This window comes from Fundulus heteroclitus, chromosome 9 (genome assembly GCF_011125445.2).
Source record: "Fundulus heteroclitus isolate FHET01 chromosome 9, MU-UCD_Fhet_4.1, whole genome shotgun sequence".
Taxonomy (NCBI): Eukaryota; Metazoa; Chordata; class Actinopteri; order Cyprinodontiformes; family Fundulidae; genus Fundulus; species Fundulus heteroclitus.
Window position 1 is genome coordinate 32792640 of NC_046369.1, and position 15008 is coordinate 32807647.

General features: G+C 41.4%; 2 protein-coding genes across 6 annotated transcripts in view; one reads left to right on the top strand and one right to left on the bottom strand.

Annotated features, from left to right (window-relative positions):
- LOC105925384 (cyclin-dependent kinase-like 5) overlaps positions 1 to 4487 on the top strand; it is an 81657-nt gene extending 77170 nt beyond the window's left edge. For 4 of the 5 annotated variants that reach the window (XM_036141513.1, XM_036141512.1, XM_036141514.1 and 1 more), the window contains exons 17-18: positions 1677 to 1838; positions 3872 to 4487. In XM_036141513.1, the coding sequence (XP_035997406.1) occupies positions 1677 to 1838; positions 3872 to 4231 (522 nt within the window). In that variant the 3' untranslated portion in view covers positions 4232 to 4487. The remainder of the gene's footprint in view (positions 1 to 1676; positions 1839 to 3871) is intronic. The other variant, XM_012861193.3, reaches the window with a different exon arrangement.
- Positions 4488 to 7655: 3168 nt separating this feature from the next.
- Positions 7656 to 14947, bottom strand: LOC105925385 (retinoschisin). Its single transcript, XM_012861195.3, has 6 exons — positions 14852 to 14947; positions 14443 to 14468; positions 14145 to 14352; positions 12111 to 12252; positions 11835 to 12030; positions 7656 to 7875 (listed from the first exon to the last, which is right to left on the bottom strand). Exons 1-6 carry the CDS (start codon positions 14904 to 14906, stop codon positions 7723 to 7725), a joined length of 780 nt encoding a protein of 259 aa, XP_012716649.2. The 5' UTR covers positions 14907 to 14947; the 3' UTR covers positions 7656 to 7722.
- Positions 14948 to 15008: the final 61 nt, after the last annotated feature.

Consider the following 15008-nt stretch of genomic DNA (forward strand, 5'->3'; position numbering starts at 1 on the left):
CGTCACGGGTTAGCTTCGGTGTGAGTGGTTGAAATAGCACGTCTATAAAGATGACAGACAAGTGGCTTATCCAATCATATGCAAGGATTTTTGATAAGGCCCAGCCTTCTGAAACGCCATTCCTATGGATCTGTTCCAGATGGGTGGAGCTAGGCGGAGCGAAATTCATCTGGCTAGGGTCAGGTTATGTCTTCACAGGGTCTTTCAGTGGCATAATGATCCAAACCATGTGGCCAAATCAACACAGAAATGGTTCATCAGAAACAAAACCAGCCCTATGGCTACAACCATATTTGGAAAACTGTTCAACGACCCCCCCACCACCACCATCACTTTCCCCCTCCATCCACACCTTCCGTCTTGCCGCAACATTGTGGTTTTATGGCTGGTTGAAGTGTTTGTGCTGCAGGTTGTTGATTGAACACAGAGGGGCTGAAATATAAAGCCACTAGTTCGCTGGGGGAGTTTGCAGCTGGGAGCCAGTACCACCACGGTACTGAAGCGAGCTCCCCGCCGACCCACGACACCGGAATATGCAGCTGGGATCCAGTTCTTCATCCCGGTGCCTCAGCGGAGAACTCGCTGCCAACATACCCGCAACAAACACAGGCTGTTTACATGATGGGGTGTTCTGATTGGAGGATATGAATACGTAGAAGGAGGACCTGTTTTCTGATCGGACCGTTTTGGATCAAAGCAACAAAGCTGATTGATCGTGAGCAGGTCCTTTGCTTTTTAGCTCTGACATTAGCACGGCCTCATCGGTGCACAACAGACCACATTATACCCCCAAAACCTCACATTTAATTTGTTGTCATGGCACCTTTAGCATCTCCCCACCGAAGAAAAAACTCAGTTTAAATGCTGCCTTTTTTAAATCTTTGTAGAATAGTTTTATAAAAAAAGGGTGATGGCACAAAAAAAAGGTTCCACTTAAGTTAATGGATCAGGCAGGCCCCTTTTGTATTTGGCTCATCCACAACAGATTCAAGAGTGCTTAGGCTTTGGTTGAGCACAGGTGACTTGCTGCTTATCCGCATTAAGCTAAAGCGTGAGATCAAGCTCTGAAAACCACTGACTTGATAACAGAGCAAAGATCAGAAAGGGACTGGGGTGGGGGAGGAGTTGCAGGAATAGTTCCTAAGCCACCATATTTTGACACATTAAACTGTCTACCACCTCTGCAGCACTAATGGCGTAGCATGGAACGAGTGTTAGAGACTCCATTCACATTTCTATTTATAATCAGCAGTTTGTTCAGATGCTGACAGTGGGTGGGTGTGAGTGGGGGGGAGATACTGCTGATGACGGAGCACAAATAAACGCAATCTGGCCTCAGGGAATCAGGCAGTTAGAACTGGTGGAAAAGAATATATAGGTTGGAAATATTAAGCTCAGCTAATTTATACTGTGTAAGTAAATGATTTATCTGATGGGGGGGAAAAAAACAAGAAAAGTGCCTGTCTTCTTTTCAGATAATCAAATACTTTAGGTGCATCTTATTATTTTTTCATTCCTACAATTAAAGACAACAAATACAAAGATAAGTTCAATAAATCTTTTCACTAATGATGCTAATTACATCTGTACAGTAAAAGTGAATATACAGTGTGAACCAGGCTGCATCTTAGTTGATTTTGATGTTTTGAATTGCACCTTTGTACTCCTAACGACAGGCTCCCAGTGAAGGGATTGACTCGGTCATCCAGAAGGCCTCCAGGTCCTCTGGTCATCAGAGCAGCCGCCACAGGAGCCGGGACAAGAGCAGAGAGCGGAACCAGGAGCGAGACCGGGACAAGGACTGGCCACGGGAGAAGCTGTCCGATTCACACTCACCAGTGAGTCTCACTCACAAAGGAAAACATTTTATACATTGAGATGCACAGCTTTAAAAAAAATCTTTTTATTAATTTTTTTAAATGTCAAAGCTACAAGTTACACCTTTATGATGAAATTAATCAAACTCCCTTTTGGTAGAGTTTGTTATTTCTAATCAAAGTCAACATGCACGTGTCTCTAGGGACGTCGCATATGGCATAAAGCAACTGATGGCAGTTCTTTTTGGTTTGTCGTCTTTATTTGCATTTTTTTTAAATCAAATTCCCCCTCATGTGTGGTCCGGTTAACTGTCTCAGGGCAGTTTAAAAATACCTGAAGTTTTCAGTCATACTGTTGCTACGGTTTAAACCCCTTTTAATAAAAGGCCAGAAGAACCTGTGGGGTGAGAGGAGTTTTTACAGAGCAGAGTTGCTTCACGATCGGCTAACTAACCGGCTAATATTAGCTCACTGGACTCTTAACATTACTAAAGAAAAGCACATTTACGTGAAACACATTAAAAACAACATTTAGAGTTTGATTACTCCATTCATAGTTTGCTTCAATATCCCACCACTGTGTAAAAAAAAAAAATATATATATATAAAAGCAATATGTAAAAGGCAAGTTTATTTATATAGCACGTTTCAGTAACGAGACAATTCAAAGGAACACATTAGAAATATTGGATGGCATACAGAGCCAAGCACCAAAAATGGTTACTTATAAATTTGTTGGCTGTTTTATTTATGTGATTTGAAATTACAATCGAGATAGAACAATCTGCCAGTGGAGAGACGGCCGATACATCGGTCAAAGCTTTGGTTTACGGTAATTTAAAACAAACCTATTGTTTTATATGACACTGCCTTTAAATCTATCCCTCCAGTTGTGACTGAGGTAGAACGTAATACTTGATGTGCCTATACCATTAGACAAAAAAACATTTCTTTTTTTTTGGTTAATCATTGTCATGAGTACATGAAACAGGCGACGGATTTTAAACAGTGACTTTCAACACTCCTCTGTGTTTTCTCAATCTCCCTGTGCCTTCCTCTGTCTGAAAATCAAAATAATAAAATGCCATTGATGACATTATTAAAACTAGTAACCAATGTGTTATTTTAGCAACAGCAATGTAATAGTTGTTGCTTTTTTAACTTAAATAAAAGTGATTGGATCATGTTATGCATCGTTGTTTTACATGTTTGTGCTAATAACGTGATGGGATGAAATCGTGGTACTCAAGGTTATCATACAGTAAAGATGTCACAGCAACCTGTGCCTACACTGGAACAGCCAGATTTCAGTCTCAAAAATCTTCAGCTATCCCATCGTGTTGCTATAAAACCTTATGGTCTGATTGATCCGCTTCATTAAGATGAATTGGAACCGCAAACATGTTCCCTGCAGAACTGCTGCATCATCCGTTCCTTCTGCTGAAAAGTCACATAGTTTAAACCCTAGCCCACCAGCTTGACTCTGTGCTGGGAAATCAGGTAACTACTTAAGGGGAGAAGAGCAGAGTGCGCCCTTCAGTGTGCAGAAGTCAGTTTGATGGATAAATTTGGCTTATCAGTTATGGTTTGCTAGGTTTGGGAGTCAAACTGCAGCTCAGCACGTAAGGTTTACCTCCCTGAGGGTCTGCGTGAACATTTTTTAAAAGCTTCTTATTGTTTATTGTTAAAAAGATCCCCATTAGCTGTCAGCAAAAGTGGAACGAGCTGGTCTTCCTGGGGTCCACAAGACAAAACAAAAATCACTTGCAGACATTATTATAGATGTCATCAGAAATCATACTATTATTCACCATATTGTTCTGTAAAACCAGCTAATCAGTAAGTTTTTTATGCGTTAGCCATCAACTGAAACTATACACAAAACAGTTTCTCATTCAACCTGCTTTTCAAAAACTTTGCATTAACTTTAAAAACTTGCTCTAGTTCCAAACTTCATTACCCAGCTCATTTTTTTTTACTTTCCATCAATATTTTTTACTGAAAAAAAAACTACACCACTGTGTAATTTCTTTATTCAATGGTGTGTCTTTCAGAGTCAGCCGCTGAAGTCGCTGCGTAAGCTCCTGCACCTCTCGTCCTCCTCCTCCAACCAGACGCCGCCCTCCGACATGCGCTACCAGCCGCTGCCTAACTCGGCCTCCGCTCAGGGCGGCTTCTCTGAGAGCCGAGGTCACTCAGGGGTCAGCACGCCCCAGCTAAAGAGCCGACAGGGAGGATACCCGCTGCCGAGCAAGCTGGAGCCGGGCTGGCACTCGTCGGCCCTGGGGCGCCCCGAAGGCAACCCTTACCCGGAGCAGATGAGCGTCAAGGGGGGCCAGAACGGGCACGGCTTCGGACGCCCGTCCCGGTCGCGCATGCCAAACCTCAACGACCTGAAAGAGACAGCTCTGTAGTCCTCATCGCCCCGCAGCCCTCAACCTCACCTCAGCGCCCTGCTTCCCTCCTGTCGCTCCTACACCTCCCCTGTAAATGGGTGCACATGCCCAACACACACAAACACCAAACCTTCTGTTGTAAACACTGCTTGCAAACAGGCCAAAAGCCTTTTTATGTCGTAATTTTATAAAGCATCCATGTTTGATAGACTTTATATTATTACTTATGTAATTCTAAATCTAATTTGTATTATAAAGTAAATATATTACAAATGCATTACATATATATATATATATATATATATATATATATATATATATATATATATATATATATATATATATATATGTATGTATATATATATGTATATATATATATATATATATATATATATATATATATATATATATATATATATATATATATATATATATATATATTTATATGTATATATATATATGCAGATAGGTAAAGTGTAGATTTTAGGTGTAAGTATTCTTGCTTTTATTAAATATAGAAATATGGTACATTTTACTGTGTAGTATAAATTTAAGATTAATCTTCTACACAAATCAAGTTGAGCCAGTTGTTACAGCAGAGACGGGTTCTGTCAGGACTGATGTCCATCTCACCCGGGACTGTAGTTCCTTTTCAGGTGTGTGGCCTTCTGGATGTGCTCTGTCATTCTCGTTGCCGATGCACAAACGTGCTGCTAAAAATCCCGGCAGGGTCTCTCTGAGACGCTTGAGACGCTTACATCTGATTGCTCACTTGTAGGATGTTGAGGTTATTGTGTCTTTATGAGCTGCGGCCATTTTGGAAATAATCTAACTATAGACTGACCTCTATACTCTAACCTACACTGCCCTCTGTGGGTCGTCGTGAAGCACTGCATTAACTGTTTTCTGCCACAGAGGCACTCGCATCATCTTATTGCTGTTTCAAGTCATGAAGAATCAGTCTTATGCAGTTCACATAGAACAAATCATGATTGATGTTATTGAAAGAAAAAAAAAAGCTATTTTCATAAAAAAAAACATTCAGATAAAAGGTTTTAAATATAAATCAGCAAATATTAGGGATGCAGTTAAGGGGAGAGGACATCTGGCATCAAGGGTAGAGGATGAAGGGCGTGGCTCCCTCTCCCTCTCCAGCAGTTACACATTTTTTTGGCGAACAAAAGAACCTTCTAAGTGGCTCGACCTAAATCCGTTTTAGAAACGTACACACACTCAAAAGTCTGTTACCCTTCGCTGCTATAGAAATGAGAAATCAATTTTTAACTGACCAAGAAAGCATTTTTACAGCAGCTAGAGGATCATAAAAGCCATTCATACTGGTGCAGTGGCTCTCAAATGAACACGTCATGTTGTGGGGGTTTTTATGTGGATCATGTCAGCATTTTATGTTTCCATGTCAACATCAATCTTTCATTCTAAAGGAGTGAGAAGTTTAACCCTTTCACGTTAACGAGCATCTACCTCCATTTGCATCTATTTTACCACCTTCCCGTAAGTTCTGCTCCAAATAGCGATCAATGTGCGTGCTACTTCCAATTTCTTTTAACCGTTGTACTAGGAATTTCTAGCAAATCTTTTTGGCTCTTTTTTCGTATTACTTTGCTATGTATCGTTTCAAAGTTATTTTAGAGTACTGGTCATTAAGTTAGCATACTTAGAATTTTTGGCACCGCTGGGACAGATGTGTAAAAAGCCTTAAAATAAATTCCCCTTTTCTCATAATGATATTTTTTTTAAATCCAGCTTTTACATTGATTTCTTTTATTCAGAGCAGAAAGAAGAATCCACATGTAGACAGAATTGTTTTTAACAGAACTCCGATTATTGCTGCTGGCACCTCTTTGTGAAGTAAATGTAGCTGAAGTTTCTCCGTCATTTATACTTCACTGTTTAAAGTTTATCAAGGTTTCTCGGCTCTTCTAATAGTAACCATTCTTTTACCCTGGAGTGACATGTAGTCCTTTTCCCCTTTTTCTTTTAACTCATTGCCTCTAGGCTGGACAAGGACCCAAGCTTAGTCTCTCACCACTCACAGTGGTGCGGGAGGTAAACATTTTTTTATCTCCAAAAGATGAATATTGGGATAAGCGCCTCCTACCACCATATAGTATGGTGGAGGATCAGTGATGCTGCGGGCCCTTTTTATCGCCTCAATTAAGACCCTGGAAACCTTGCTTGAGCGCATGTTGTGTCCACTCGTTTGCCAAATCCCATTCAGTTGCAATTTGAGTTGCAAAACATGCATACATTTTTTATTTTATTTTTTTTACTGTAGCTTATTTTATTTTATCTTTAATCAAATTGCATCTTTCTCCGCTCAGCTTCAACGCGGTGTTTTCAGGTACCCGCTGACCTGGTTGGGAGTTGCTACACCACTGCGTTTCTGACGGATCACCTGTGGTTGAACCACTTGGGAGGAGCTTTTAAGATATTTCTGAGTAAAACCGATGTGTACTGTAACATTGTTTTGTTGTTGGAAATGAAGTGCCAAGAGAGCAGCGCTGCAGTAATAAGTATTAACCCCTTTTTTTTTTTTTTTTTTTTTTAAATGTTGCACTTTGAAGAGTCTTTTAGGGCTCAGCAATATTGTCCTGACTGTAAATTCTCCCTCACTTTCTGCTCATCATGTAAACAGTGTGTGTGGGTGTGTGGGTGTGTGTGTGTGTGTGTGTGTGTGTGTGTGTGTGTGTGTGTGTGTGTGTGTGTGTGTGTGTGTGTGTGTGAGAGGACTGAGATAATTAACACGCTGAGTCAAGGACATGACTGCATCATGTTGTGCGTCTGCAAGAACTGTGCACACTGTACTTGTCACGGTTCGTCCCTCTCTTTCAAATGTACCGTTTCGCTGAAAGAGCACCGTGTATTATATTAATACTGATGTGTGACTACTTGTTTGGTAATATTTATAACAGAACAATGTTTATCAGCTGTTTAAATGAGATCAAGTGTTAAGTTTGTGCTTTTTGTTACAGAAAACGATTTAGTAGCATAGTCTGTGTTAACCTGCTTCTTTTTTCTTTTTCTTTTGTTTTTTGTTTTTTTCCCCAACAGGGAATTTTCAGGAGAGTAGAAATCCCTGATTCAACAAATGCTCTAACAACTTTAGAATATTCATGTTTACATCTGTGACAGTAAATCTCCAATAAAACAAGCTCATTTGATTCAAATAATATGTTTTTAAAGTGTTTAATTTTGCAAACCACAGTTTGGACACGCATCAGGGTTTTTAAACAGTCGATCCACTGTTAGTGGGCTTTAATTTTATTGAAAAGTGACATGCGCTCTGATTGCATTTTTTAAACAGAAATTTTCATGATTTGTCAACCTCCTCCTAAGTAAATTTCTCCTACAGCTGTTCCAAGGGCAACTGTAAGATTCTGGATGTTTCAGTGTCGGAACAATGTCCTCGTTTTTTTTGTTGTTTTTTTTTTTTGGCTAGTTGGCAGGGAGCGGGTGGATGGGGGACGAATGAGCAGGCCTGTGAATCATCAGGTGCACTTGCTCATGCACATCAGCAGCTCCATCCTGACGGCGATGCGGGTGTGCCAGCCCAGAGGCAGCAGGCGGATGTAGCGAGCTACGATGGGGGGGCGTAGCAGGTTCTGCACGGTGGAGGAGCGATCAGAGTTCCCATAGAAGACCTGCGGGAAAAGAGGAGCACAATTACACATTTTGCTAACATTGTTCCGCAATTTTTTTTCACAGCATATTACAGAGCCTTGAAAAAGTATTCATGTCCTGTAAGCTTTTGAACATTTTGTCAGATTACAACGTGCCTCGGTGTACTTTGATAGACATGCTTAAATTAGCTGAAGTGGATGGAAATGCTTGGTTCCATTTACTCTTTTGCTCCCTAAACAACATCCCCCACAATCCACTGCTTTCAGAAGTCGTTAAGAGTAAATAGAGCCCCCCTCTGTGTAAGTTCATGTGCAAATGCAGAAGTTGCTCAGAGGTTTTTCAGAGAACGTTAGTGAATAAACATCACAAAGACCAAGGAACACAGCACACAGGTAAGAGATAAAACCGTAGAGAAGTTTAAAGTGGAGTTAGGGTATAAAACAACATCCCCAAGCTTTGGACATCACACAGAGCTCTGCTGAGTCTTATCTGAAAATGGAAAGAGTATGGCACGGCTATCTAAACTGAACGGTTTGAAATGGAGGACAAAAAGAGGCAACTCTAAAGGAGTTGCAGAGGTCAAATCAGACGTTAGTCATTTTCTGTACGTACAGCAGTGCAGGCGAAATGAAAGCCCACACGTCCTCGTTTAAAGTACTTACTGAGGACTATGCCTTGACTTCCATTCATTTTCAACCCTTCCTATGGCCTAAACCTAAACCTAACCATTACAGTGATATACCCGATCCTGGCCTTAACCCGAATTTCCCCATTGCGGGACATTAAAGGAATTCTTATCTTAAACCTAATTGACGCCTTAGTCCTAAACCTAACCACAAACCCCCAGCAAAGGTGAGGACTAGAAAAAGGTCCTCACTTCACCTTAAAGTCCCCACTTTACTACTAAAATGCACAAAATTTTTCTCACTCACCTACATATACACACACATAGCCCAAGCCGTAAGACATTTTGTTGTCATTTCTTTTTTTAAGGGTTTTTACGGCACTAGTGGCTCGTTTTCTGTATAGTGGGCTGACAGGAAAGGGGGTACGAGAGAGGGTAGAGACATGCGGCAAAGGACCACAGCTCAGAGTTGAACCTGGGTCGGCCACGTCGAGGACTAAGGCCTCCATATATGGGTCATGCACACTAACCACTGCGCCACCAGAGCACGCCCAATGTTGTCTTGTTATTTCAAATAACATAACCATGGCAGCGGCCTGTGTTATAAAATGACTATAAAATAAATACAAGTCCAACACTATGCTAAGGTGCAGCGGTGTGTGTAGGAGGATCTACATTCGAACAGCCTGTGGAAGAAAGCTATTGAGCAGCCTGGTGGTCCTGGTTTTTATGCTCCGGTACGGTTTGCCTGACGGCGGCAGTTCAAAAAGTTTATAGAGAGGGTGTGAAGAATTCCTAACAATGTTTTTGGGCCTTCCTCCTGCTGCAGCTCTGGAGAGGTTATTTGATGTGGGGGAGGGAAACTCCAATGAGCCTTTCAGCACCACTGACTATCCTCTGCAGGGCTTTTTGTCTGACACACTGCAGCCTGGATACCATATAGAGATACAGAATGTGGGAGCGCTCTCGACCACTGCTCTGCAAGAGGTCCTGAGGATGTTGATGGGGAGAGACACTTGCTTTAACTTCCTCTGGAAGTGCAGTCTGTGTTGGGAGTGTTTGATAATTGCGAAGGTGTTCTTATTCCAGCTCAGGTCCTGTGAGACCTGCACACAGAGGAACTTGAGATATTCCACTCTCTCCACTGTGCGCCCACAGATGCAGAGGGGAGCGTGCCCTCTGGAAGTTAATGATCACCTTCTTCATTTTGTCCACACTGAGCAGCAGACGATTCTCACTGCACCAGCCCTCCAGGAGTTTAAATTCTTCCATGTATGCTGATTCTTCGTTCCTCTGTGGTGTCATCCCTGAACTTAATGATAATGGTTCCCCCACGGTAATGTCTTTGCTGTGTAAACAACAATGGCCTGAGGACACAGCCTTGAGGAGATCCATTACTCAGCGTGATGATGTTGGACTTGTTTTTTCCAAACCGGACAGACTGGGTCTGATCCATCTTTTTTCAGTCAAGCAGTCCGGGACCCAAAGACGTGTTCAAGCCAAGCAGAAGCTGTTTGTCCATTAGTCTCCGGTATTGAATGCTGAGCTGAAATCGAAGCACAGGATTCTGGCGTAGGTGTCTTTATTTTCCAGGAGGGACATGACTGAGTGCAGAGTGATAGACACTGCATCCTCAGTGGAGCAGGTCTCCACGAGACATGTCGGACGCGCAGCAAAGAAGTTGAAGAAGTGCTCCAGTCAGATAACCAGATCAAGGCTAAATTTGTTGCCTACATGTAAATTGCCTACTATAGCAGAAAACTAAGAGTGCAGACCACATTTGGAGACACCACCCCCAACCTAGTGGGGGCAGCTTCATGCTGCAAGTTTGTTTCTATTTAGGAAGATAGTCAGAAATTATGGGAAAGTGTAGAGATGAGGGACAACAGGGAGGTCTGGAAAAAAGGGATCTTTGTCAAGTTGGCATTTTACTTTCAATAAGTTAGCATACATTTGGTACTGCTTTGAACATTAGCACATTAGCTATGTTGCTTCTAACATCACTTTCCCCATTCTGTCCCCTACTGCCTCAGCAGCACCGGCTTTAGGCATTGCTTCCACAGGATAGATAAAATGTTGTATTCTGTTCTTTTTCTGGTCTGCTTCTATGATTGGCTTCCATGTTTGCAGGCTGCTGCTCTTTTGCCAAGATAAAATACCAAATGCTGCGCTCAGTTTTGGGAACCCTGGGAACTCATATAATTGGCTCGGGAACCAGGACGTAAACACGGGCTACACTCTGTACCAAAGTCGTTCTGGGCGGCACCTCTAATTGTGAAAGGAGAAAAATGTGACTAAGACATTGTTGATGGAGAGGAACGATTGTTTATAGAGAATGTTACTTCTATCCTGGGTGAAAAATTAGAATGATTTAGTTTAATTTTACCATAAATTTCTTACTTATTGCTCCTTTAGGTTATGGTACTTTCTTATCTACGTCCAAGTTTGGTATTTTTTGCTACATGTGGTATAGGCCTACCTGTAAAAAATTAACTTAAATATACTTAATTTCTTTATAATAGTTTACATTAATAAATACTTGTAGAAATTTACACAGCAAACTGTGTTAAAACATTCCAACCAAGTCTCTGCTGTCTTCATGATGGTCTGAAAGAAATCCTGTTGGGCTTATATCAGCATTAATTCGGGTCATATTTGCTGCTTCTCCCCTGCTGTGTGTGTTAGAAAAACTAACATCCAATCAATTTTCATTGCAGTAAAACACAGAGTCGGTAGAGGGGAAGGAAGTGCTTATGGTATGGTTTAATCGTGGTGTTATTAGGCAAAACCACAGAGAACAAATTTGGATCTAACAGAATAGATCAATGTTTTTGAAGAAGTTTATTGTTTGATCTAGTGGGATTTTAATATTTTAATATTTATTCTGCTTGTAGCTGTATATTGTTGTAAAATTTCTTGTAGCAGAGATTGGGCAGTGACATTTATTTAACGGCAACAGAAATCTGTGAATAAAAGCCAAACTCTAATTTAAACCATGGTTCTCAACAGGGTGTTTAGTGAGGAAAACTGCACCTGTATGTGATTCACATTGCCACCACTGGTCATTATTGGTCTTGCAGATTGAACACAACCTTTACATATGGCATGTGAGACTATTAATGGAGACTATTGCAATGATTAATATTACTATTAACATTTACTTAATTTAATAGCACTATTAAAATTTCTCTTACAACTTGTTGTGGTTGTAACACAATGAACCCAATCTGGTTTTTCATGACAAAACCAATACCTTTCCCAGCCACGGTACTAACAGCACCATACATAAGGTAACTCTTTTAATATACTCTTTTGTGGCGCTCACATGACCAAACCACTGCTGAGTGTACCCACCCTGTTGTTTCCTGTTTGGTCTTTGTAATAGATCCAGTTGAGGGATTCCACGGTGCGATACTGGATGCTGTATTTAGTGATCCACTCATCAGCGTCACAGCGGCCTTGGATGAGGATACCAGACACCACTCCCACCTCCTTCAAGTCGATCTGGATCCACTGTTGCTGGTCATTGAACTTGGACAGCCAGGCACACCTAACAAAAGTAGAAAAAACAGATACTGTTTCTATGACATAGACCTTAACTGAAAACAAGAGCAGGCTTGAACCACTCACCCAAATCCTTGGTTGTTAAGGCGAGCCTTGTTGGGGGTCCAGGAGGAGTACCAGCCAATGTACTGGTCCTGGTTGGAGCAGTTGATCTGGTCTGAGGTTACAGATCCTGATTCGAAGCCCAGGGCTCTATGGTATGGGCATTCTGAGAAGGAGAGCATTTTCTTTATTTTGCTTTATGGCTTTAATTCAATTCAGTTAATTTATTTAGATACACAACATATGCCGTCTCAAGGTCATTTACAAAACAATCTGATCCAGTTCATATATGCAGTAACATGTAATCGATTTAATCAATTTAAAGGCAATTATATACATAAGAGTTTGAACCTATTTACCAAACAATGCAGTTAAGCTTAGGCTATTTTACCCAATGGTAAAACGTTTTCTATCTAAGGAAATCCAGTAGATTGCATCAAGTGATTGTCTTTGCAGCAATCCCTCCTCCTGAATGAGCATGTGGTGACAGTGATTGCATGGAGTTCTTAGTTGTGCAGTGGTTCCTCATATTGACCATGCATTTGGCGACAGTGGGGGAAAAAGCTCCGGTTTAACAGGATGAAACCTGCATTAACCTACTCACTGGGGATTTAAGGAGACAGAGCAAACAAAAGGAAAAGCACAGACACTGGTCCAGGACTACTTACTATGTTAAAGGAAAAGAAGAGTTAATGGCCCCAGTGGCTTTATAAGTGTCTTTATCTGGAAGATAAATAAGTTATGAACCATTAGTAAAAATGCCCAGTTGAAAACAGAGGACATATAGCTAGTGGCAGCGACAGCTCTTTCCGTTTCTTTGTTTAGGAGAGAGGCATGGTAGAACAAGGAGAGACAGCAAAGTGTCTCATTTCTGGAAAGAAATGAGACACTTTGCTGAAACGTTAATGACCTGAATATTTAATGACAGCAAAGGCTGTAGGTGATGCATTATTGGAGAGTAGTAGGAGAATGTAAAAGTGAGAGAAAATGCTCTTTATATGTTCCAGCATCAAAAGCCTGTAACAGCATAACTACAGAGATAGTGTAAGATGGCCTGACAAATAAGGATGCCCAAACAATCACAATGCCTTGCAAAGGTGTCCATGTCCCATAACTGTTGTCATGTTATCACCACAAACCTGAATTTAATTTATTTTATCAACTAAAGTATTACATGATAATGAAGTAGATTGGACATAATACATGGTTTATAAAATTCTGTGCAACAGATAATCTAAAAAGTGTAATTTACATATGTGCTTTCAGCCACTCTGATCCCAACTGGTTTGCCTAAAAAGTCCCCAAAGTAATGAGCAATGCTCCATGCATGTATTTTAATCTCAGTTTAAATCCAAATGTTCTGTTCTGTGAGGCCTGAGAGGTTTGTTTGTTAACAAAAAGCATCACGAGGACCAACAAACACAGCAGACAGGTCAGAGTTCCTGTATCCAGATTTACTTCTTGAAGCCATCCAGCTTTGCGGTGAGCTTTGATACTTGGAGAAATAGCGTGAGAAGGCAGGAAAAGACGATTGGAGCATTATCTGACGCTCCCTTACACACTATAATGCATTGTGTACTGGGCAGGCCTTATTTTGAGCACGCTAATCTGCTCATCACATTCCTGCTCAGGTAATGGGATTATCCAAACAGCATTTGTCATGCCATGTTTGTCCAGCGCAGCTGTTCATATCCGAATCTCAAACTGTCACTGGTGATCTCCTCTCAGCTGCTACTTTCATCTGAAAATGGGTGTAAAATCTTAAGGCTGCGATAGATGGTAATTGCTCATCATTGCCGACACATCTTAGATTGTGAATGCATTTTCGGACCTTAAGAGGTGAGATCTATCTACCACACCATCAGCAAGCCTGTGTGTGCTCCTGATGCCTGAAATCAAATCCACAGGAAGCAGCTACCAGTCATCGGTCTCAATCAAGTGTTCAACAACATGTCCATGTCCTTCAAACCTACTTGGTAAATAAAGCACACCCAGTATCCTCCTGAATGAAAAAGAAAGACAGAAAGTCAGAGGAGGTGAGCCCTGCTGGGTCCTTACCTGGCATGCAGTTCAGTGGGTGAGCCTGAGGTGGTGGAAGTTCAGTCGGTGGCACAGGTGAGATCGCCGCGGGGACGCGTGTGGGCGCATTCACGGACTCGCAGTCACAGGTGCAGGCTTTGACGTTCCGTGTCCATGTCTCGATCACCTGCTGCTCCTCCTCCTGCAGCTCTTGCAGCTCTTCCTCCTGCTGAACGGCCTCCTCTTCCTGAGGAGCACACAGGGAGGAGTCAATCCAAAATCGCCGCTTGAGTCACCTTCAATTGGATTTCAGGCTTTTAGTGCAATGCAATCTCACCTCCTGTGATCTAACCGTGACCAGGGCTGCACAAATGTTTCAAAAAAAAAAAAAAAAAAAAGCAGATAAAAGAATAGAGTGCATAAAAACACAACGGAAAAACCTAAATCTGACAACAGCAGAAAATAAAAGTGACTAACCATTAGAGATTTTTTTTTTTTTTGCAGATAAACAGATGTATGTTATTATTCAGTCTATGTGTATGAATGAGTGTAATACTCTAAAGCAAAACTGTATGGCTCCGTCACAAAAAGTAATCACGCGTTTCCACGTTGAAGCCTGGTTAGTTCCTTCACACTGCGTCTTACACTATAAGTAACAATTTGTAACAATTATATAAAGAAATATCAGGACAATGTTTTATTTTGTAGTTCATTCTAATCACATCCCTGTCAACACAGTGACTTACCCTGAGAAAGGAGCAGGAGGAAGAGCACAGCAGCACAAGGAACAGGAACCTCCATCTTCTTCTTCAGCTGTGCAGGAATGACATGTGTGATACCCAACTCTGGTGGACAGGATTACTATAATCCACAGGCCTGTGATGGCCTCATAATACTCTTTAG

Coding starts and splice junctions, on each gene's coding strand:
- LOC105925385 (XM_012861195.3), bottom strand. CDS start 14,906: ATGGAGGTTCCTGTTCCTTGTGCTGCTGTGCTCTTCCTCCTGCTCCTT. Junction 14,353..14,442: donor TCACGGTTAGATCACAGGAG/GTGAGATTGCAT, acceptor TGTGCTCCTCAG/GAAGAGGAGGCCGTTCAGCA. Junction 12,031..12,110: donor CTTAACAACCAAGGATTTGG/GTGAGTGGTTCA, acceptor TACTTTTGTTAG/GTGTGCCTGGCTGTCCAAGT.